At 41.4% G+C, this 23,873-nt stretch overlaps 1 protein-coding gene across 1 annotated transcript in view; it reads right to left on the bottom strand.

Annotated features, from left to right (window-relative positions):
- Positions 1–4,310: 4,310 nt before the first annotated feature.
- Positions 4,311–23,873, bottom strand: part of CYBB (cytochrome b-245 beta chain) — a 35,970-nt gene continuing 16,407 nt past the window's right edge. The window contains exons 6-13 of the mRNA XM_033849453.2: positions 23,259–23,449; positions 19,581–19,710; positions 17,370–17,462; positions 14,238–14,491; positions 13,216–13,378; positions 11,419–11,562; positions 9,022–9,146; positions 4,311–7,086 (exon numbers count right to left, since the gene is read on the bottom strand). Of these exons, the coding sequence (XP_033705344.1) occupies positions 6,960–7,086; positions 9,022–9,146; positions 11,419–11,562; positions 13,216–13,378; positions 14,238–14,491; positions 17,370–17,462; positions 19,581–19,710; positions 23,259–23,449 (1,227 nt within the window). The 3' untranslated portion in view covers positions 4,311–6,959. The remainder of the gene's footprint in view (positions 7,087–9,021; positions 9,147–11,418; positions 11,563–13,215; positions 13,379–14,237; positions 14,492–17,369; positions 17,463–19,580; positions 19,711–23,258; positions 23,450–23,873) is intronic.

Consider the following 23,873-nt stretch of genomic DNA (forward strand, 5'->3'; position numbering starts at 1 on the left):
AGCCTCAGTCACTACATGGGCACCTGCAGCTGGCCTCCACAACCAAGTGTATGTATACCACCAGTTCTGGCCACCCCCACCGCCTACACTAGCTACTGGAACTGGAGGTACAGTTTAGGATCCTAACAGCCCTTGCAGCCACTGCAGACTGCCCCCAGCCCCCGCCCCATGCAGTACTCACCAAGGACCACACAGCGGCCTGAGCTGAAGAGACACTGCACTTCTCCAGACCACACTTGGCACCCTGCACCAGTAGACCCAGGGTCACAACATGATCCAGTATGCCCCCTTCTGCAGGTAAAAGGCTTCCCTTACAGCAGTCAGTCCATCAAGTCTGGAAGAAATGACTGCTTCTTCAAATATGCTGACATCTATTGAAGGCTACAGGGATCATGAAGAATCAGGGAAACATGTCTCCACCAAAAGAATACAGTAACATTTCAGCAACTGGCCCCAGAGAAATGGAGATCCAGGAATTGCCCAATAAAGAATTCAAAATAATTATTCTACATATGCTCAGAGAGCTACACGAGAACACAGATAAACAATTTAATGCTATCAGGAAACAATACAAGAACAAAATGAGAAGTTCTAAAAAAGATAGAAAAAATTAAAAAGAACCAAACAGAAATTTTGGAGCTGAAGAATACAATAACTGAACTGAAGAATTCAATAGAGAGCTTCAACAGTAGACTTTAGCAAACAGAAGCGAGAATCAATGAGTGCGAAGATAGACCAATCGAAATTATCCAATCAATGAGCAAGAAGAAAAAAGAATGGCAAAGGATGAAGAAAGCCTAGGGGAATTATGGGGCACCATAAAAAATAATGTATACATCATTGGAGTTCCAGAAGGAGAAGAGAGGGGAAAAGGAGAAGAAAGCTTATTTAAAGAATAATGACTGAGAGCTTCCCAAACATGGGAAGAGATTTAGATATCCAAGTTCATGAAACTAATAGGTCACCTAAAAATTTCAACCCAAAACAATCTTCTCCAAGAGATGTAAAACAAAACAAAACAACAACAACAACAACAAAAACTGTCTAAAACCAAAGAGAGAATTCTAAAAGCAGCAAAAGAAAAAAAAAAAACTCTCGTACAAGGGAACTTCTATAAGGCTATTAGTGGATATCTCAGCAGAGACCTTGCAGGCCAGGAGAGAATGGGATGATATATTCAAGACGCTGAAAGAAAGAAGCTGACAGTCAAGAATACTTTACCCAGCAAAGCTGCCTTTTAGAATTGAAGGCAAAATAAAAACTTTCCCTAATAAACAAAAGCTGAGGGGATTCCTTACCACTAAATCTGCCTTACGAGAAATGCTGAAAAGAGTTCTTCAAGCTGAAACAAAAGGATGCTAATTAGTAACATGAAAACATGTGAAAATATACAACACACTGGTAAAAGTAAGCATAGGGTTAGATTCAGAATACTGTAATATGGTGATGTGTTGACTACTTAACTCTATACAAAGGTTGAAGGACAAAAGTATTAAAATGGCTATAGCTTCAACAATTTGTTAACGTCAATAGTTACACAATATAAAAAGATGTAAATGGTGACATAAAAATATAAAAGGGCGTAGTAGAAGGATTGAGTTTTTGTATGTAATCAAAATGAAATTATCAGTGTACGATAGACTGTTATATATATGTTTTATGTAAGCCACATGGGAACCGCCAAGCAAAAATGTACAGTACATACACAAAAGGTAAAGAGGAAGGGTACCACTAAGGAAGGTAAACGTAAAGCATACCACTAAGGAATTCCTCAATTTACAAAGGAAGACAGCAAGAAAGGAATAAAAGGAAAATAGAACTACAAAATGGCCAGAAAACAATTTAAAAGATCTCATTAGTAAGTCCTTACCAATCGATCATTACTCTAAATGCTAATGGATTGAATTCTCCAATCAAAAGGCAGAGAGTAGCTGGATGGGTAGAAAACAAGACCCAACAATATGCTGCCTACAAGAGGCTTACTTCAGCTTTAAGGACACACATAGGCTCAAAGTGAAGGGATGGCAAAAGATATTCCACGTAAGTGGAAACAAAAGAGAGCAGGAGTAGCTATACTTATACCAGACAACATAGACTTTAAGGCAAAAATGGTAACAAGAGGCAAAGATGGTCATTATATAATGATAAGGTGGCCAATTAGTCAAGAAGATATAATAATCATAAATGTATATGCACCCAATATTGGAGCACCTAAATGCATTAAGCAAATACTAACGGATCTGAAGGGAGAAATAGACAACAATCCAATAATAGTAGGGGACTTCAATACCACACTCTCAACAATGGATAGGTTATCCAGACAGAAAATTAACAAGGAAATGTTGCACCTGAAACACAATTTAGACCAATGGAACCAACAGAAATATACAGAACATTCCATCTAACAGCAACAGAATACACATTCTTCTCAAGCACACACAGAACATTCTCTAGGATAGATTAAATGATAGGTCAGAAACAAGTGTTAGTAAATTTAAGAAGATTGAAATCATAAGTATCTTTTCTGACCACAATGGTATGAAGCTAGAAATCAATAACAGGAAGAAACTGGAAAATTCACAAATATGTGGAAATTAAACAACATGTTCCTGAACGCCAATGGGTCAAAGAAGAAATCAAAGATAAATCAAGAAGTATATCAAAACAAATGCAAATGGAAGTGCAACATGTCAAAACCTGTGGGATACTGCAAAGAGTATATCTTAAATGTTCTCACCACAAAAAAAGCGATGGTAATTACATGACAGGATGGAAGTGTTAGCTAATTCTATCACGGTAATCATTTTGCAATATACAAGTGTATCGAATCAACACATTGTATATCTTAAGCTTACACAATGTTACGTATCAATTGTATCTCAATAAACCTGGGGGAAAAAGAAATTGGCAGATTATTGAGGTTTAAGAATCCGGATATTTTGTAACCATCATTATAAAAATTGGTTCAGTGTAATTTCATCAATGAAGGCCAGAACGAGACTGGGTGAAAGACAATTGGAGAAAATGATATTTATACAGTCAGTACATATTCCCCAAATGCTAATTACTAATTACAAAAGTAAAATAATACCTTTACGTTTATAACAGAAGAATCTGGTGATGAAACTTAATATCACTAATAACAGGACAAACTGACAATACCTACCTCCTAATACAATGCACTAAGGATACAATGTCACCTATACGTAGACTATATAGTAAATGCTAGTTTTGTATCAGTGTTAAATTTCTTGGATTGGTTCATTGCATTGTGGTTATATAAGTGAAAGTTGCTGTTCTTTGGAAAAACATTATTTGGTGAATCATCATGCTGTACGCTTTAAATATCTTATAATTTTATTTGTCAGCTATACCTCAATAAAGCTGAAAAAACAACAGAATAAATAAAAGTAAAAATTAGCATGAATCCAGTTAACGAATGTTTCTAAACTAAGGAACCAAGATACTTCGATGGCATAAACCAGAGGTTTATACCACCACTGTTACCCAGCTATTCTTGGTGCAGAATCTGTACCTAGCACAATAGCTTTAAAAATATCCTTGGTTACTTATACCTCGTCTAATCTGTTAGTGTGGTGTAAAGAACATGGGCTTTTTAGCTAGAAAGATATGGACTTAATTTTGACACAGTCACCCAGTAGTTGTGGGATAGTTTGAGCCTATCAGTTATCCTCTCTCAGCTTCAGTATTTTTGTTTGTTTGTTTGTTTGTTTTATCAACGAAATTGGGATAAAATGACTTACAGTGTCCTGAGGGATTAGCTGAAGTGGATGTAAAATGTTTGGCATAGTAGGTGTTTATTAAACATTAGCTATTTCTATTATTGACATTTATTTCAGTTAATGACCTTTCCCCCCCCGTGGCAGCATATGCCCACACCTCTATCCCTTTCCTACATGGGGCGGGGGGTCATAACTGGTTGACTCGCTTAGAACAATGACCAGTACAGAACCATGAGCACATGATGGCAGCTAATTGCAAAGTTAGAACCGAAAAGGTGAGTGGAAATGAAAAAAAAAAGAGGTCTTACACCAGGACTTCTTTGCCTTTGAAATTCTGTCTGCAATGTCAGGTGACACTCCCTTGTCCATTCCCTTATACCAGTGCTGTGAGGGTCACCAGGACATTAGTACAGAACTCAGTACTCAGTTTTCCCTTCTCAATCCAGAAATTGTGCAGTGTTTGACATATCTACAAAAACACAGAGAATCTCAATCCCACTGGGGCAGAGAAAATCTTTGCCACCTGAATCCACCCTTGAATATGAAGATCAATAACACAGACACAGAGAGAGCTCATTCATTTTAATAATTGAGCACAGTTTTGATAGTTCTTCCCAGGGTCCCCCCACCCCCCGTAAACTATTCACACACAACATCTACAAGTATTCAAATTTCATAAATGCAGTGTTGCAAAAGCAAAAGAAATAAGAAAAGCCTTCATAGCCTTGAGATTAAAAACAATGCTTAATCGTTTTCTCACTACCTGTTACTAAATACTAAATGCTAAAAAAGCTGTGCGGGCAGCCGATGGCTGGGGAGAAGGATGGAGAAGGAAGCTCTCATAATGACAACAGCTTTTACACTCATTTTTCATCTCATAACCAGGATAACACAGGGAAGATCTCTCTATTTTGGTAACTCTGTTGGTGTCAAAAATAGAAAACCCTGGGGCTTCCCTGGTGGCGCAGTGGTTGAGAGTCCGCCTGCCGATGCAGGGGACACGGGTTCGAGCCCCGGTCCGGGAAGATCCCACATGCCGCGGAGCGGCTGGGCCCGTGAGCCATGGCCGCTGAGCCTGCGCGTCCGGAGCCTGTGCTCCGCAACGGGAGAGGCCACAACAGTGAGAGGCCCGCGTACCGGGAAAAAAAAAAAAAAAAAAAGAAAACCCTGGAGAAACATTTTCAGAGCAACAAATGGAGTTGGTTTTACTTACGCCACACAGGTGAGCGAGGGCCCAGATTCTCAGACTCCTTATTAACTCTGGTTCCCCCTCTGGCTCACACTTTGGTGTAAAGAACTGAAGCTATCAACACAGAGCCTGAGTCATAGTAATAACACAATAAAAGTTTGTTGAATGAATGAACTGATACCTGGGGTGCAGTGTGAACAGGCTGGACCTAAGTTTCTCTTTGCAGAAACAGTCTTGGGACATTGTGGGGAGGTGACATTCTCAAAGCAAGCCTGACTTGTCAGGACCGACCCTCAGTGCCCGGGGCATCCTGGGAACCCAAAGGAACAACTGAGTTCTTACTAGTTCAGCCCAGTCCCCTGAATATGCCCACTCAGCATCAAATTCATGGCCAGAATTTCAGATTCAATACCATATGTTATCAAAATAAAATGAATATGTGTGTAGCTCCTGCAATTACATTCAATACGTATAAGACTTTAAGAAATCTGGGGTAGAAAGTGACCCCCTTCACCTACCATTCCCTTTTGCCTTTTTTCGCTTTCTCTCACTCTCCTTCTATTCTCTTCCCCCTTCCCTCCCCTTTCCTCCTAACTCCATCTTCTGCCCTTCCCCCCTGCTCCCTTCTCTTTCTTTCTCATGATCAAAGTTGAATACTTCTAAATATCTGTGGCCCCAGAGGATATAACACATAAAGCTGTTTTTAGTTCCCAGAAGTAGGAGCAGTCCTGAGGGGGGAAAAAACCTTTCTGGCCACATTAACAATGATTTAGAGACTCTCAAACTCACGGATATCCAGAACATTCTACTGGGTATGAATCCAATACCTACACAGTAAGCTAGGGATTTTAGTTTCTGGGATGTAAATTTCATCATGATCATGATGATAGAACAATAAATCGTTAGTTACACCAGTAAGATCTCTTTCGCATGTGTATTTAAGTAAACCAAAGTGTGGATGCTATTTAAAGCAGATGGGCGTATCAGATACATATTTGTCACAATTCTTAATTTCAGATTCACAAGTGCTGGCTGGAGGAGACTGTTTCCGGCAATAAATCAGTTTGCATTTCTTTCATAGCATAAGGAGCCGGCCAGAGTTAGGATAGGAGTTCAATTCTCTGCCTCTATCTCCCTTTCCTGCATGTTTCAAATAAAAATGTTTGGACACGACAACCTACTGGTTACTAACCTTAGCCTGTTCTTTACCTTCAAGAGAATCAGGTTCCTTTGGTCAACAAGAGTCTCAGAAGTGATTTCCTCAGATAATCCTGTTTAAAGCTTTCAATTAGTTCTACCCTGGTATTGTATGGTTTTAAAGGTCCTTTCATTCATTCATTCATTCAGCAAACTTTCATTGAGTATCCACTCTCTGCTGGGGCATACATTAATTCCAGTCAGTCTAATATTCTTTTGTAGGAGGAATCTCTGACCCAGTTAGGCTGCTGCATTGGTAAACTGGAGTGTGCTGTCACCATTAAGTGATGAATCACTCTCAACATATGTTATCTCTTATTTGGAAAATTTCCTTTGATAGGACAATAATGATAACAAAGATGACACAAAAGGGAATATGAAAAGTTACTCCCTGGTTTGCTTCTTCTTTTGGGGAGTATACAAACCTATTTCCAGGCAGCCTGGTATTGCTGAAAGATCACCAAACCTAGAGTCAGATGGTCTAGAGCCAGTCTCAGCTTTAATCTTAGGGAAGCTACTTCACCATTTTGAGCCCCCATTTTTTAATCCTGAGACCTGAGTCTGAGAATCCTTGCCCTACCTTTCTCTGGAATTACTGTGAGGAAACAAAATGAAAAAATGTGTATATAATTGCTCTGAAACCCATAAAGCCCCACACAAATGCAAATTTATGACTCAAACAATCTTTGACATTCCTTTCAGGGCAAATCATCACATTATAGTTTCTCTTTCTCTCTTTTTCTTGAAAGGAGGGAACTTATATTATCAACTGGCATTATTGGGGCATTTGGCGGTACAACCCACATTTATTTCCTCATGGAAGAGACCAATTAGAAATTTTCCTTATTGAAAATGAAATGCACTCCCCTGGGGCCAGAGTCGGAGTTGGAGATGCACTGTTTATTGAGGGTTTCAGCCAACGCTTCCGGTCCACAGAGGAAAACTCCTATTCTGGTACTTTTGGGAAAGAAAGAAAAAATACAGTTTCAGGCTTTGGGATGGGCTCAATTACAAAGCACATGGGGGGATTTCCTATTGATTTCAGGCCTCAGAGCAGAGTCTCCTCTGCTCCTTTGTCCTTCCGCAAATGACAGAGTTCAGGTTACCATGAGGGAGCGTGGCTCGGCCCTGTTTGCGGGGCTGGGAGGGGCGGGCAGCTGGCTACTTCAAAAGGCAGCTGACTTCTCTGAAAAAATGACATGCAAGCAGGGTTTGCGGAAACTTCTACTACAGGGAAAATGAGGGTGAATTTGTGAGCCTGTGGGCTACTGCCCTTCAGGGCTCTATGTCCCCAAACACTCCAGCATCTTAAAATCAAGGACAAACCCGCTTCAGGAACACCACCTCTGCCAACAGCTTCGTGTGACTTCATCCCTCAACATTTTAGACTTTAAAGCCTTGCTCCTCTAGCTCTGGTTCCGGACCAGTAGCCTCGGTGTCAGCTTTTTAAGAACGCAGATTCTTAAAGTAGGTCAACTGTGTTTTTAAATTGTTATAACTTCACACCTTTTTGAAATCTGCCCTACAAAATTGGTTTGGCTTAAATGTCAAAGCCGTGACAATTTGTTCTTTGATGTGATTGTATTTCCAATTTCTTGTTCACGTAAGATTTCAGTAAAACTCAAAAATCTATTCAAAACCAAGAATGTAGTTTCTTTGGCCCTACCCCACATGTACTAAATCAGCGATTCAAAAAGCTTCCCCAAGTGATTTATATGTTCATCAACGTGTAAGAAGCAATGGCGTAAAGAGTGTATTTATGGTGATTGCTTGAGTTTGTCATGTGTTCTAGATTTTAGAAATGCAGTTTTCAGACTTCTAGCCCGCCACGATACACAGGAGAGCATGAAGAGTGGAAATGGAGCCTGAAGCCAAGAGACAGGTAAGTAGCACTTCTCCTCTTGAGCTTCATTGGAAGTCTTAGTAAACTAAGGCAAATAAAGGTTGCCTGGAGATGTTCTGAGAAATGTTTGCGACTTCAAAGAAGAAAAGGGAGCATCTGAAAATCTAGAGAACGTAAGAGGATAAGCTTGCGAGACAAGCAAGAACTGTAGTGCTTCCTTTGCATCCTGTCTCTTTCTTAAGCTACTTTCCTTTACCAATCAATCTATTCGAGAAACCAACCAAGCCTCGTTCACTCTAAAGTGTAAATGACTGATAAAGAGTTTCAAGAACAGTCAGTACAGTAGGCAGGAAAAACTTAGAAATACCAAGGAATAGTAGCACAATGAAAACTGACCTAAAACAGTTTCTCAACCTCAGCACTACTCACATTTTAGGTCAGGGAATCCTTTGTTGTGGGGAGCTGTCTTTTATATTATAGAACATTTAGTTTCATGATGACCAAAGCTTTAGTGAGGGCAGGAAGGACCTGGAATATCTGTCAACTTATGATCTTGGACCCAAAAACTATAAATGAAAGTGGGGACAGTGTCTCCTTAGTAATAAATATAAATCATAGAGAATTAATAGAAGTAGATACACGACTGAAATTTAGGAGGTGAAAGAAAAGAACTGAGTTATGGGCCTATGTGGGGGGAACAGGGTTCAGAAAGTCTGAGGTGGGGCCTGGGAATCTTTGTTTGGTGTGATTTAAAGACTTCCTCTTAAAGTCAGAGATATCTAGAACCTTTTATGGGTGTGAATGTGGTAACCTAGGTATTTTAGTTTCCGCAATACATAAATCTAGCCATGTTTGGAAGCTGTTGCTTTCTGTAGACCATGAGCCTCAAGAACACCTTGGCAAGAGGGAAGAGATATGGGAACACATGTATATGTATAACTGACTCACTTTGTTATACAGCAGAAACTAACACACCATTGTAAAGCAATTATACTCCAATAAAGATGGTAAAAAAAAAAAAAGAACACCTTGGCGGGGGAATTCCTTACCTGGGGTGTTGACTCCCAATGGTCTTGAACTCATTATCCCAGTTGGGCCGTCCATACAAGGTCTTTTGTTTCAGGCCTGTGATCACATCTTTCTCCTCGTCATGGTGCACAGCAAAGTGATTGGCCTGCAGGAAAGGACATGAATTCAGACAAAAGAGGCATGCTGTATAAACACACACAGATATACTTACATATCTCACAAACCAAGCTCTAATTACCGTTCTAACTGTATGTATTTGGGCCAAGGCACCATGCTGGAAGCTAGAAGGTCAACACTGAAGAAACCAGTTCTCAAGTAATTTACAGTCTAGAGAGGGAGACCATAGAGGAGGCACAAACATCTCCATGAGGACAAAGAAGGGAGCACGGGTGGGAGGATATGGGAAGGTTTCAGGGTGGCCACATTTGCGCCAGACTTTGAAGTGTGGGTAGGATTTAAATTCTCTATCTCACTGTTTTTCTCTCTGCAGTACGTCTGACAGTCTCTTCTCACCCTAATATACTCCCGCTCCTTTGGGAGAATCACTAAGAATTAAGACAACCATAGACTAAAATGTATTCATATTTTGGTAATGTAATGAGACATCAAACCAAGCCTAAAGCTACTCTGTGTGTGTGTGTGTGTGTGTGTGTGTGTGTGTGTGTGTGTGTGCGTGCAGTCATGTGTTGTTTCCTGTGACCATTCTAGGGGGCCTCAGTTTGAACAACAGGTATTTTTTAAAAATAAAAATGGTTAATTACATTTATTTAACAATCAAATCAGATTTTAAATTCACTGGACAGGGAATGGATGATGGGGATGGAAGAGGTTAAGAAGGGTAGTTACCCCGGTTTGATAATCCTGTAGGGACAAAGTTTTGCAAAGCAAAATAACTATTTTTCAATGCAAAGAGATTTCCCACTTAAAAAACTGTGTCTGGCTTATGAAAAAAACAAAACTGCAAAGCAATTTATATATTATACATTTTTTCCCCTGGGTTTCATTTTTATCAAATTTTGTTGTTGTTGTTTCATTTTTAAATTGCAGAAGTGGCATCTTAAAAGCACTTTTTCTGGAGCAGCAATTTTCATGGTCATGTGTCCCTGGACCTACGTTTGCAACAAGCCTTTCCTAAGACTTGGAGAACCTATGATAAGCGATATGCCAAAACCTAAATGAGAAGAAGTCGGTTTTCGCAGGGACCAGGTGCCTGTGAAAACTGTCTTAGCTGAGGACCCATTGTGTGGGGATGGCCATCTGAGGCAGTGGCCAGGAGTGGGCAGAGACCCTTGCCTTACCCCCTCACTCAGGGGGACAGTCATGCTGCTTCCAGGCCAAGTCATTAATGTTTGCTTATTTAGAAAGATGTTACCCCCTAGGAATCATTAATTTGTTTCTGAGTTTCTCAGTCTCATCACTTTGGACATTTGGGGCCAGATAATTCTTTGTTGTGGGGGGCTGTCTTGTGAATTGTGACTATCTTATCAATAATTGTAATTAACTGTAATTGTCTTCTCAATCGAAAATTCACATTTCCATTGCTAAATGTCTCAGGAGGGAGAAAGCATATATACATATATACATATACACATACTACACACACATATATACATATACACATACACACACACCCATATATATATATACATATATATCACCTTCATTAGATATATATTGATTTATTTACAATGATAATCATGAACTACTGGGAGTACTAAGAGTGCAGGTTCTGGAGCATTTATTACTTGGATGCCCTTGGACAAATGACCTAACCTGTTCTGGGCCTTGGCTTCCCCATCTGTAAAATCTGGAAAAGAATAATAGCTACTTCATAAGGTTGTTGTGAGGATTTAATTAGACAATCTATGTAAACACTAAGAACAATACTTGGCACAAGCATATGCTTAATAACTATTGCCAGTTATTATGACTCCTTATTAAATGTATTATGTATAGTATAAAACATGCATAAACATAAATTAAAGGAATATATACACATATATATGCATGTGTATACATATATATGTATATGCATGTGTATATATAAATACAGACAGAGAGAGAGAGAGAACGAGAGAGAGCTGATCTTTTCTCTATTTTCTTCCCATAACCCCGTAGATCATCTTGTCCACCTGGTTCGATACCCCTGGTGGAGGCATTGCTCTAACAAGGTCAAAGTCATGGCTTTGATTCCCTTGTAGGCTCCCTAGCTTTGACCCGTCCCACAGATACCAACTTTGAATCTAATATCAACCGTCTGAACAAATGGGGATACTGAGTCAGAGTGAATGTGCTGGATCACCCGAACCCATCGACTGTTCTTAAAAACAGTACACAAGACATTCCAATAACCAAGGGGAAGTCGGTAAGCCCTGGGCACTGTGGGAGGGACCTGAGATTGGGGATCTTTTCCTCACCTGAGACTCATCCCAGCCGGTGAGGTAGATGTTGTAGCTGAGGAAGCCGGCGTTGTCCTTCTGCATCTGGGTCTCCAGCAGCTGCAGCAGGTCTGCAAACCACTCAAAGGCATGTGTGTCCCGGCACAGCCAGTAGAAGTAGATCTGAGAGGGGGACAGACCGTGAAGCAGATTATGTTTCTTTTTTTATTTTTATCTTTTTTTGAAAGATAGTTGATGTATAATATCATATAAGTTACAGGTGTATAATAGAGTGATTCACAATTTGAAAGGTTATGCTCCATTTATAGTTATTATAAAATATTGGCTATATTCCCCATGTTGTACATTATGTCCTCGTAGCTTATTTATTTTACACATGGTCGTTTGCACCTCTTAATCCCCTACCCCTGTCTTGCCCCTCCCCACTTCCCTCTCCTCACTGGTAACCACTAGTTCTTTCTCTGTATCTGTGAGTCAAGCAGATTATATTTAAATAGGGACCTATCAGCATTGAAATATGGATTTCTACCCTCCCCACCCCCACTTTTCCCTGCTGCTCAGAATGCCTGGAAACATGGGTTTTCAGAAAGCTCTAGATATCTGACAAACTAGCTCACATGAACCTGCTCTGGCTTTCACACGGCAGGGCAGAAAATAAATAGCTTGTTCTCAGAAATCCGTAGCTTAAGAAGAAAACATTGGCCCACAACTTTCCCCCTGGGTCTGCTCTTGCCCGCCCAGGATCCCCGGCTTCCCTTGACCCTCCTCTCAGAAAGACCAATAGGATCTAGACGAGCCATGGCTGCCACCGCACTACGTCCCTACCCGCTACTGGCAGACTTCCCTGAGTTCGTAGGGGAAAAAGTAGTCCTACCCACACCTCCTCCACATCGAAAAGAGGGGAAGGGGAGAATGAAAAGTCAAGGTAAGCTCAACGTGCCTGTTAGAGGTTATCTCTACAGCTATTAGAATGACTCAAGCTTTATTAAAGATGTCCTTTATTGGGCAATGAAACCAAACTTACATGTAACCAAAACATCCCCCAGGACTTTATTCTGAGGAGACAGCCATAAGAAAGGAAAAAAGTAAAAGTGTCATGAAAGGACATGTCTCCTGCCCTCCCCCTGCAAATAAATGTGCTGGGGGCTGGAAATGGAATCCATGTCAATATCTAATGTAAGATGATAGAAAAATTATTCTATCCTCTCAATGGAACATGAAAGAATCATCAAAAATGATTATCAGCAAGCTTGTGACAACACTGAAAAGTACTATATGTTTTAAAAAGAGCAGGACATGAAATTGTACATACTCAATATATACAGCTTTCTAAAAATATGTAAACATGTTGGAAGAGAATTTACAAAAAGTGTAACTATTGGATTGGGGTTGTGGACACTTTCTATTCCCAACTCTCTTCTGACTTTCCAGTAATGCTACACAAATACAGTATATTTGTACTTTCAATAATAGGCTTGCTTATAGAGAACCACATTTATTTATTTGTTTGTTTGTTTATTTTTTTGGCTGTGCCACGCATGGCTTGCGGGATCTTAGTTCCCGGACCAGGGATCAAACCGGCACCCTTGGCAGTGAAAGCGCTGAGTCCTAACCACTGAACCGCCAGGGAATCCCCAGAAGCACCTTTGACTTATCAAACAGCCCTTTTGTGCAAAGCCTGCCTCTCTGAAACTACCTAGAACTTGTCTCCACTTCCGCCAGTCTCTGCCAGCCTCTGCCCTGAAGGCTCTTTGAGGCTTCACTTGGCAGACTGTGGTGAATGCTCCAAGCCCTCTGAAAAAGAAAAGAACCTACCTTCTTCAGCCTCAGATTGGGGGCTTTATTGCAATACTTGTACCAGATCGACTTGAGAATGGATGCAAAGGGCGTGACCCCGATCCCTGCTCCCACCAACATCACCACCTCATAACTGAACACATCTTCACTGGCAGTGCCGAAGGGCCCGTCAACAGCTATCCTGGAGGGAAGCATGGGGGAGATAGTTACACAGACACCTTGCTCTTCAGAGGAGGATGGGGCACACATTATCACTGCAGGTGTGCGACACGTCACTTCAAACTGGGACAATGTATTGATGTGACACTTTGTTCTGTGAGATAGCTTTCAAGTAACCAACTCGGTGTGAACATCGGGGTTGGAAGTAAGAAGAGGAATTTTTAGCTAACTGAAAACATTTGGTAACTCTCAGGGGTATTTTTTTCATGTCCCCAACCCCGTTCACTCACTACGCACGCGCGCGCGCGCACACACACACACACACACACACACACACACACACACACACACAAATGTCTGTGTCTCTTGCCAGGTGAGCCCACACTTGAAATTCCTGCTTACACTGTACATTAAAGTGAGAATTTTCCATGTCATGATATCTTATAAATTTAATATCTCTACTTTTTGTTGGTCTATTCATTGAGTTATTTGACATACTTTTCTTCAGCATCTACTAAGTGCCTGACACCATGTTAGGCGTGTGGGAAGAAAGAGGCCAAGTGAGTAACATCTGGCATTTACCCTCAAATAACGTACACCAATGAAATTTTAAGTATAGCTTTGATTGCAAGTTAATATACCTTGGTCTTGACCCTTACAAATTTATAGGCACTGGGGAATATCCATGATTAATATTTGATTCAAACATTTTATATTTCATATAAGATTTATACATATATGCATAAGCACAGCACACGTATAAAACGGGGAACACCGAGATAGCTCCCTATAGAATCCGTATGTTTCGTCAGACTCAGGAGCTAGTAGAGTGACATTTTTTCTGAACTGATGCACCTTTGTAATAAGCGCTTTGTACTCACTTCGGTAGTTTCCAGGCATCTTGAAACTCCTGCTTATCACAGCCACAAGCTTTGAACAGTCCCTCCGTCCAGTCCCCCACGATGCGGATATGGATGCTAAAGAAGTCTTCCTCGGGGGCAGAGGTCAGGGTGAAAGGGTGCCACTCCAGCCTGGACACCACAGGGCACTTGACGAAAATGTATTGGCCCACCTCCATCTTGAATCCTTTTTTCTTCATCTGTAGCTCGATGGTTTTGAAAGGGTGAGTGACCACCTATGGAACAAAATGTGTCTCTGGAAATGAACCTTTCCCCCAGTACTTGCCTTTTCAGTATCCGTATGGATAAAAGGCTGAGCTAAGATGCCCCACACAGGTCCCTTCTTCAGGGCCAACACAGCAGTTCTTCCAGCAAACCTGCCTCTCACTGGCAACTGCCCTCGGCTGTCGCCCATGGCCAACAGTGAGCTGGGGCAGGGATCCAAAGGCCTGGCCCTTGTCCTCACTTTGGGACAACTCCCAGGGGCCATCGCAGCTGCAGCACTTCCTGTAGGATCAGCTGAGGCTGCAGTTGCAACCACTTCGGGCCAGCAATTTCCTTCCCCCAATCCTGCCTTTCTTTTCTTTTACAGGTTCATCTCCTGAGAACATGCCCCGATAAGACTTCTGCATGCAGTTCTCTGTCTCAGAATCTTTGCCGGGGAATCCAACCTAAGACACCAGCTTAATGTGATTTTCTTTTTCTCTAAGAAGACAAGGCAGTTGCTAGAAACAGGAAGAAGAGATGGTTTCCTGCTCAGCCTTCCTATCTCCCCAAGGGATGATCAAGAGCCTTAGCAGCCGGACAGAAGCAGAAGGAGACCCCATTGGCTAATAATATAGCAACATCGCCCAAACCAAGCCTAAGGTGCTGGTCTGTCTTTGTCCCAAGTCCCACCTTGAACCTGCCTGACTCCATGCATTGTTTTTACATTTCTCCCTACCTGGGGAATACACCATCCATCTCTCCCAAAGCCAGGCCCCACCCGCCTGTTGCCATCCTCCTTCTCCGTGTACCTGAATGTTCATAACAGCTTTGTTTACAATAGCCAAAAAATTGGAAGCACTCCAAATGTCCATCAACTGGTAAGTTGGTAAATAACAAAATGATTTCATTGTAATATACAAAGTAATATGTTTCTTTGATGATTCCTGAGATCCTAGAGGGACTTTATATGTGCAACTGAAAACAAACCAAGGGACATCAAAGGAAAGAAAAATCAATAGAAACAAAATAGCAGATTCCTAATGTTGACTGATATACACGAGCTTTTCTTTTCACCCGTGAGGAGTAGGACAATAGGAAATCCTTTTAAGAAAAATTGCCAAGCATTTCCAAAACTTGTGATTCAAATTTAAGTTATATGACAAGGCTGTAACCAACTTCCCTTCATCACTGAAATAAGGAGGTGTAGAGCTTCATTTTGAAACAGAAAATAAAAATGGATGAAAATGAGTTTGAAAATTATGTTGCTCATGTTGCAATTTTGTGTGGTGAGAATGAGTTCCACCATATTGCAATTTTGCTACCACAGGGAACATCGGGATAGAAGGGAATAAAATGCACTAGTGGACAGCGTTGTCACCAGAATACTTTTGGATAGTACCTTGTTTCTTATGTGTGTTTACATGAGAAGAAAATGAATACTTATTTTCTTCACAGGCAAACAAGTTTGCCTTAGAAATAGGCTTAGAGGAAATACTTGTCTGGTTAGTTCATTCTAGTCTAGTACGGGAAATTTTGTGGTGGTTCTTTTTGCTGATCTGTGGGCTTTTTCTCATAGTACAATATAAATATCATAAAAGGAGAACTGTTGTGGCTTCCTATATTTCAAGGTTCCCAATGTCAGCTGGACTAACTTTACTATGACCTTCCATAGATGCCAAGAAAGAAGAGCTAGGGTGGTGGAGTGGAAGATTTTTTGTGTTTTGCAAAAGCAACCCATGGTAAGCTTTTGGTAAATACTTTCTGAACTGAACTGAATTAAATTTTATTTGATAAAAATAGTCCTGTCTGATGTTTCCTGAAACTATAATAAGGCAATTCCGTTTCTATTTATTTAGTTGGATATTTATTTATTTAATGATAAGAAGCAGCATAGACGTGTGGGGAAAAACCACTATATACTTGAAGTTAGCGGCTTCAATTCTAAATGCAGTTTAGTTATTAGCTCATTTGAGACTTTGAGTGCATTAACTCTGATACTCTGTGACTGTATACAAAGCACAGAGACCCGCCCTTGGTTCCCTGGTTCTTTTGGCATCTGAATATTTTAAGGCTCAGTGCATGACCTTTTGAACTCACCTCTTTTGCTTCTTTACTCTTTTTTTTTTTTTTTTTTTTTTTTGCGGTACGCGGGCCTCTCACTGTTGCGGCCTCTCCCGTTGAGGAGCACAGGCTCTGGACGTGCAGGCTCAGCGGCCACGGCTCACGGGCCCAGCCGCTCCGCGGCGTGTGGGATCCTCCCGGACCGGGGCACGAACCCGCGTCCCCTGCATCGTCAGGCGGACCCTCAACCACTGTGCCACCAGGGAAGCCCTGCTTCTTTACTCTTAACTAATCACATCATCTCTCTATGCTCCTCCCCTCTACATACACACACACACACACACACACACACACACACACACACACACACACAGGGATTCATTTACACAAAACATTTGGGTTCACTTTTCAACAGAAAATGTTAACTTCTAGTCTCCCCAATTAAAAGGCCCAATCGGCTTCCCTGGTGGCGCAGTGGTTGAGAGTCCTCCTGCTGATGCAGGGGACACGGGTTCGTGCCCCAGTCCGGGAGGATCCCACATGCCGCGGAGTGGCTGGGCCCGTGGGCCATGGCCGCTGGGCCTGCGCATCCGGAGCCTGTGCTCCGCAACGGGAGAGGCCGCGACAGTGAGAGGCCCACGTACCGCAAAAAAAAAAAAAAAAAAAGGCCCAATCATTTGATTATCAAGCTAGGTACATTGAAACAAACTGTAGGTCATCTCTCTGCCCTAAGTTTAATCAAAATAAACTGAGTAAAAGTGAGATCTGACAATGATATAGAGAACTTGGATAGACTTGTCCATGATATAGTTAGATAGTATTAGTAATTCCTAACCCAGCCAATACCTTGGTGATGACCACCTTCTGTTGAGATCGCCAAAACCGTACCAGCCTCTCACAGAGATACAGGAACATGGGACCCACTATCCATTTCCAAGTCTGTAATCAGAGCAAACAATGAAAAAAGGATGTGTTAAGGGGCGGTAGTTGATAAAAGATTCATGGGGACAAAACATTTTAGAAGTTCACCTTTTTTGGTTTGTTTAAATATTCCATGATAGACTAGTAAATTTCTTCTAAAATATCTAAAGTTAAAATAAATTTTTGAGCCAGTAAAAATGAACATTCTCCTTGCCCACATTGGGGAACTATATCTACAGTATGGAACTTTCCCAAGAGGAACTGCCCACAAGAATGGGATTTCCTCCTATTGTCGCAATAGGAGTTGCAATAACCCTACAGCAGAGTAAGGTTGGTTTCAGAATTAACATTTCTCTAAAGGATAGCATTTCAACAACATCATATTTTTAATGCAACGTTGCAATTACTTTCTCTTGGTCACGTAGCCAAAGCTTCATTCTTTGCAACATGAGAAATTCCACACTAGAATTTAGCTCTTCCTCCAATATCCTGGCAAGTTGTAGGAGCTATGCAATGTACTTTCTCTAGGGTGCTCTCTTGTCAGAATCTGCAGTGTTTCAGAACACTGGAATTACCCCGTGGCACTACTGGCTATACAAAAACATTTAGGCCAAACAGATCCATCCTGGGATTCAGTCAGTTAGGTTCCTAGATGAGTATCTGAAGTAGCAAAGAATTTTAGAAGTCGATATCATCTAAAATACAACATTCCAGAAGGGATTCCAAGAGGGAAAAAAAATCCCAGAGTGCTTCCCATAGTCTCGCCTATGATCTTTCTATGAAAAATTTTAAGAAAGTTATTGTTGGAAGTTGAGAGCACCCAAATGTCCCTATCTCCAGCCTAAGTTGAAGAATATCTGCCTGGAAGTCATAAATGCTCTGCTACTGGCCTTCATTTTCATGGGACAGTTTTTTCAAACGGTCTAGCATCATCCATCTATGTCCTGGCTGCCACCTGGGGCCCCATTGAATGGAGCCAGGTCTTGGACATCACTTCTAATCTCCCCAGAAACCCAGGAGCTCCTCTGAGGTAGATGCCTGTGAAGGTAGCAGCGCTCTGACTTAGCTGTCTTCAAGGAAATGTGCCTTCCCCAGCTCATAAGAGGACCTGCAATAGAGTTCCCTTTTAATCCTTTCTATTGATGTCTGCATGTAGTGGGGGTAGTTCACTGATGTGTCTGCTTGCTTTCATTAATGAGCAAGGATGCTGAAAGATGTTGAGTCTGCAGACAGCATGCTGTTTCTAGAGGAAGAGTACTCCTATATTATGAGAGTCAGAAAAAAGGAAGGAGAAAATGGGATGGGAAATTTGCCTTTATATTATACTGTGCTTAAGGACAAAATAATCATCCTGTTCAGAAGCCCTGTACAAAAGTTGATTTTTGCTTAGTTTTATACCAATGGCTAGCATAATAACCAATAAAGTATATTGCTTGCCAATGGGGGAAAAGGTATGAAGATCACATCGTCCACTGCTCACTCATGGAACGGAGCTATTGAGAATAAACAAAACGGAGTTCTTCAGAGCTCCCAACAAAAGGTAAATATTTCAGCATCTTTTCCCTTGGTCATCCTTGCCACACTCCTGCTCTACCATGAAGTGCCGATGGCATGACCCTGGCTCTGCAGCCTCCTTTATGCCTCATAGACGGGACCTCCTGATACCTAATGGCAGCCCTATGTGCCACCTCACAAATTTCCTTCCCAGCTCTGAAAGCTGTATAGAAAGTCCTACTTCCTGGAATCTGAAGAGGCTCCTGCCTCCTTATAAATCGTAATCTGAGCTTTCCAACTCGGCTCAGGATGGAATCCCTCTGAAAGTCATTAACTGGTATTATTGTGGCCATCACAACCAGAAGAGAAGAGGTAGAACTTCTTGAACCCAAAAGCACTTTAAAAAACAATACTTTTCCAAGTTTTATATCAGGATGTTCATAACAGACTAATGTAAAGCTTACTTTTCAAGAACTAATTCTAGACAATAAGCATAGCAGAAAAACACTGGATACTTATAACATCCTAGCAGTTCCGTGACATTCATAACGGACAACTCTATGACATTTGTATCTCTTTCTTAGACACAGTTTGAAGATTGTTGGTAATGAAACTATAATAGCTACAATGAATTGTACATACCATAGGAGGGTTCCCAGAGAACTCTGGGATTGGGCAGTCCTTTATTTTTCCCCATTGTGAGATGTTTTGATAACATTCTCTTGGCTTGTGTTTCAACAAACTCTCTGCGGTCTGCCCACGTACAATTCGCCTGAGGAGGAAATGTAAGTCCAGCCCATTTAGAAACAAGAGATTAAATTCTTAGTTTTCTGAGATTCTGACATATTTTTATTAGTATTCTCATATGGTTCCTATACTTTTCACTTAAAAGTAATACTTCTTGCCCCCTCCAAATAGATTAGAGGAAGGGAAAGAAAATTCATGATCTTTAGCAATAGAAAAAAAAAAAAAATGGGGACTTCCCTGGCGATCCAGTGGTTAAGATTCCACGCTTCCACTGCAGGGGTTGTGGGTTCGATCCCTGGTCGGGGAACTGAGATCCCACATCCCACATGCCCTGCAATGTAGCCAAAAAAAAAAAAGAAAAAGAAAAAAAATATGTACAGTGGCACAAAGGATATTTATATGTAACATTATAGAGGGTAAGTTTTGGATCATCAGTACATGTTTTCTGAAAGGCAACATTTGTGCTTCTGTTTCAAGTATTATTCTCATTTATAAACAAACAAATAAAAAGAGAAAAACTGCAAATCCAACAGAGCAACCGCTGGCCCATACAGTACCATTGTGCAAATTAGAACAAGATGCCCCCTCTTTGAGGACAGCTCTAGAGGCAAGAGCTTGGCCAGCAGAGCATGGGCTAATTTCTTTCCCCTTGGCCAGGCACCCTTATGTAGTTGACAACCCATACAACCATATACAGTAGCCCTGAGGCTTAGTACAAATCTTTTATTTGTTGTTTCAAAATTGTCTAAATTCAACCAAAACGTTGAAATCCACTCAAGACGACTTAATTTTGTAGAGATTATGCCATTCTCACAGACATCAATGCTGCTGGTGTGTCCCTTGAAGTGCTCGGAGCCCATTCACTTCAATTCAATAAATATTAATTGAGCAACTACTAAAACATAAGACAATGCAGGTTGAGTGGGAACAGAGGGAGGGAGGCACAAAGTTAAGTCATGTCCCTGACCTGAAGGAACATAAATGACAAGGTCTTCAGAATATATAATAAGAAGAGACACAGAAGGCCCTTTGCTTGGGGGACCTAAAAGTTTGTTTGGGGGACCTAAAATTTATTATGCCAGTTGGTATATTCAGAGGATGTTTTAATTCAAGGTCATTAACCATCGCTTTCTATCCCTAGGTCTTGGGGAAGAGAATTACCATGTATTGAGCATCTATCACATGCCAAGCCTGGGAAAGCCACTGTACACAAATTATTTCAGGTAATTCTCATAACAGGCCTGAAATGTAAGTATTAGTACTCTCATTTTATGTATGAGGACACCAAGGCTTAGAGAGACCAGGTAACTAGAAGCAGAATGATTTGGTGAAAGCAATTCTGGACCCAAGCCAGACAGCCTTGGTTTCACATCCTGCGTCCACCCCTTGCTAATTTGGTGGCCTTAGGCAAGTTATTTAACTTCTTTTGAGCCTCAGTTTCTTCAGCTATAAGATAGGTATAAGTGCCTCATTAAAAGTTCGTTTTAGTAATCAACTGGCATGATGCATATAAAACGCCAGACACAAGTCAGCGTCCAACAAATGATAACTATTAAAGTTCTTAATGTTCAAGTTTACTTGGGGAGTAAGTGATAGAAAAAAAATCGGATTTTCTCCTTCTCTTCTCAATGCCAGGACCGGAAGTCAGTTTTAATCCCAGTTCAGCTGCTACCTAGCCAGGAGACCGAGCAACCAGCCCACCAGCATAAGTAGCAGATTCTCCTCAGATGGAGAACGGGGTACATATATCTCCTCTGCCGGCTCCAGAGGAAAATACATATCTATGAAACTATACAAACGTAAAGTGGTGGAATTACTAAGCTAGAGAGGGGAAGAAATTCAGTTTTGTTTTTTTTTCTCTAGGATTTTCTGAAACAGCTGGATGATGACCGAGTCCCATTTAAAGATACTCAAATGCTTTTAGGACAGTTAAGAGAGTCTTTGTCTACACAGATTTTTCAGTGCTTAGAAAGAGATGACCAGGCGTCAGGGTCAGCAAGTTGATCAAGAATGCACTTGAGGACAGGGAACAATATTCAGTATCCTGTACTAACCTATAATGGAAAAGAATATGAAAAAGAATGGATATGTATAACTGAGTCACTTTGCTGTACACCTGAAACTAACATAACATTGTACATCAACTATACTTCAATAAAATAAATTTAAAAAAAGAATGCACATGAGGGGTTGCCACAGGCTGCTTCTCTCCACTCTTCCCCTTTTTAGGTCTCAGCCACTTCTAGGCTGACTTGACTCAGACCAGAGTCATTGAGCCTTGACACCTACTTCCTCCACCCTTAGTTATCTGGAGCCCCATACCCACCGGGGAACTTCCCAGGTCTGCTTTTTGCGTGCAGGTGGGAGAATCAGCTAGTGTGAAAGAGTAGAAAAAGGAAGCCTGGTATGAAAGAAGGGTCCCAATAAGGCAAACTCTCCCAGCCACACATCCAGGCACCGTGTGTCTCTATGAGAGCATTCATCATGGCCTGCCTTAGCCCATTCGGTCTCCAACCCCAGCTATGCCACGGATAAACTGGTAGTGGCTTGGCTACACACTTTACCTTTTTTGGTCTGTTTCCTTGTCTACAATTTCCCCTGGAAATGGGGATAGTAAGGGCATCTCTACCTTTTGGAGATTAAAAGAAACATTTCATGTCTGTAACAAATGCTCAGTAGAAGCTAGCTTTCCCCCTTATTATGTTAGGATGCTTGAAGGCAATAACCATGTATTTCTCCTTCTAGTATTCCCCACAGTGCCTGAGATAGGTCCTCATACACAGTAGGCAATCAGTGAATGATTGGCTTGAATCAAAACTCATTGAACGGGGACTTCCCTGGAGGCTCAGTGGATAAGAATCTGCCTGCCAATTCAGGGGACACGGGTTCGAGCCCTGGTCCAGGAAGATCCCACATGCCGTGGAGCAACTAAGTCCGTGTACCACAACTACTGAGCTTGCGCTCTAGAGCCCGTGAGCCACAACTACTGAAGCCCTGAGCCCTACAGCCCGTGCTCCACAACGAGAGAAGCCACCGACTGCAATGAGAAGCCCGCACACTGCAAGGAAGAGTCGCTCCCGATCGCCACAACTAGAGAAAGCCCACGTGCAGCAACGAAGACCCAACATAGCCAAAAATAAATAAAATTAAACAAACAAAAAAACTCATTGAACGACAGCAAACCCTTTCACCTGATTAATCATTAACCTCTCTGGTTTGGGAGCTAGTCTAATTTTCTAGGGATTAAGCCACAGGAAACATCATTGGAGACATCCAAGACCCTGCCAGCACTCTCAGCGTGCTTTCTATACGCTTGCAAAGATATTCAAAACTTTGGTGTATTTTTCCAGCTTGCTATAAATAACCGCACTATGAATAGTTATGAGTCGGGTACCAGAAACTAAAGTGGTGCTGAGTGGTTTCTATCAAAGTGACTTCTGTTTTCCCCTCATATTTCCTCAGCAGACAGGCTAAGGTCACACAAAGACAGGGAGGTCACTGTGCCTCTAACAGAGCATCACATCTGGAAACTGAGGGACATAAAATTCTTGGTCTTGGAGTTTAAATACTCACTCAGCTCCATGGATGGCGAGACCAATGAAGAAGATCACAAAGAGATGGTGTGTGTACCAAAACACTTCAAAGTAAGACCTCCTGATGGTTTTGGTGGAGGAGGTGATAATTAATATGAGGCAGAGTGTGATGACAACTCCAGTGATGCCTGCCAACCGAGTCACAGCCACGTACAGGCCTCCTTCAGGATTCTGTAAAACACACACACACACATTATTTGTAGGCTCTCAAAAGCAGGGCTACCTATTTATAAAGTGTCCAGTGAATAAGGCAATAGGCATTTTCATCCCCCCTTTAGATTATCCTAACCATCCCCCCAACAGAGTGGTATAGAATTGGAATAGATATTTCCAAATTTAAAAAAGTCTTACATCTTCTTTACCCATTCATCCGATGATGGACACTTAGGTTGTTTCCATCTCCGTATATACAATGGAATATTACTCAGCCATAAAAAGAAACGAAATTGAGCTATTTGTAATGAGGTGGATAGACCTAGAGTCTGTCATACAGAGTGAAGTAAGTCAGAAAGAGAAAGACACATACCGTATGCTAACACATATATATGGAATCTAAGAAAAAAAATAATGTCATGAAGAGCCTAGGGGTAAGACA

The sequence above is a fragment of the Tursiops truncatus genome, chromosome X, assembly GCF_011762595.2.
Source record: "Tursiops truncatus isolate mTurTru1 chromosome X, mTurTru1.mat.Y, whole genome shotgun sequence".
NCBI classification, from domain to species: Eukaryota; Metazoa; Chordata; class Mammalia; order Artiodactyla; family Delphinidae; genus Tursiops; species Tursiops truncatus.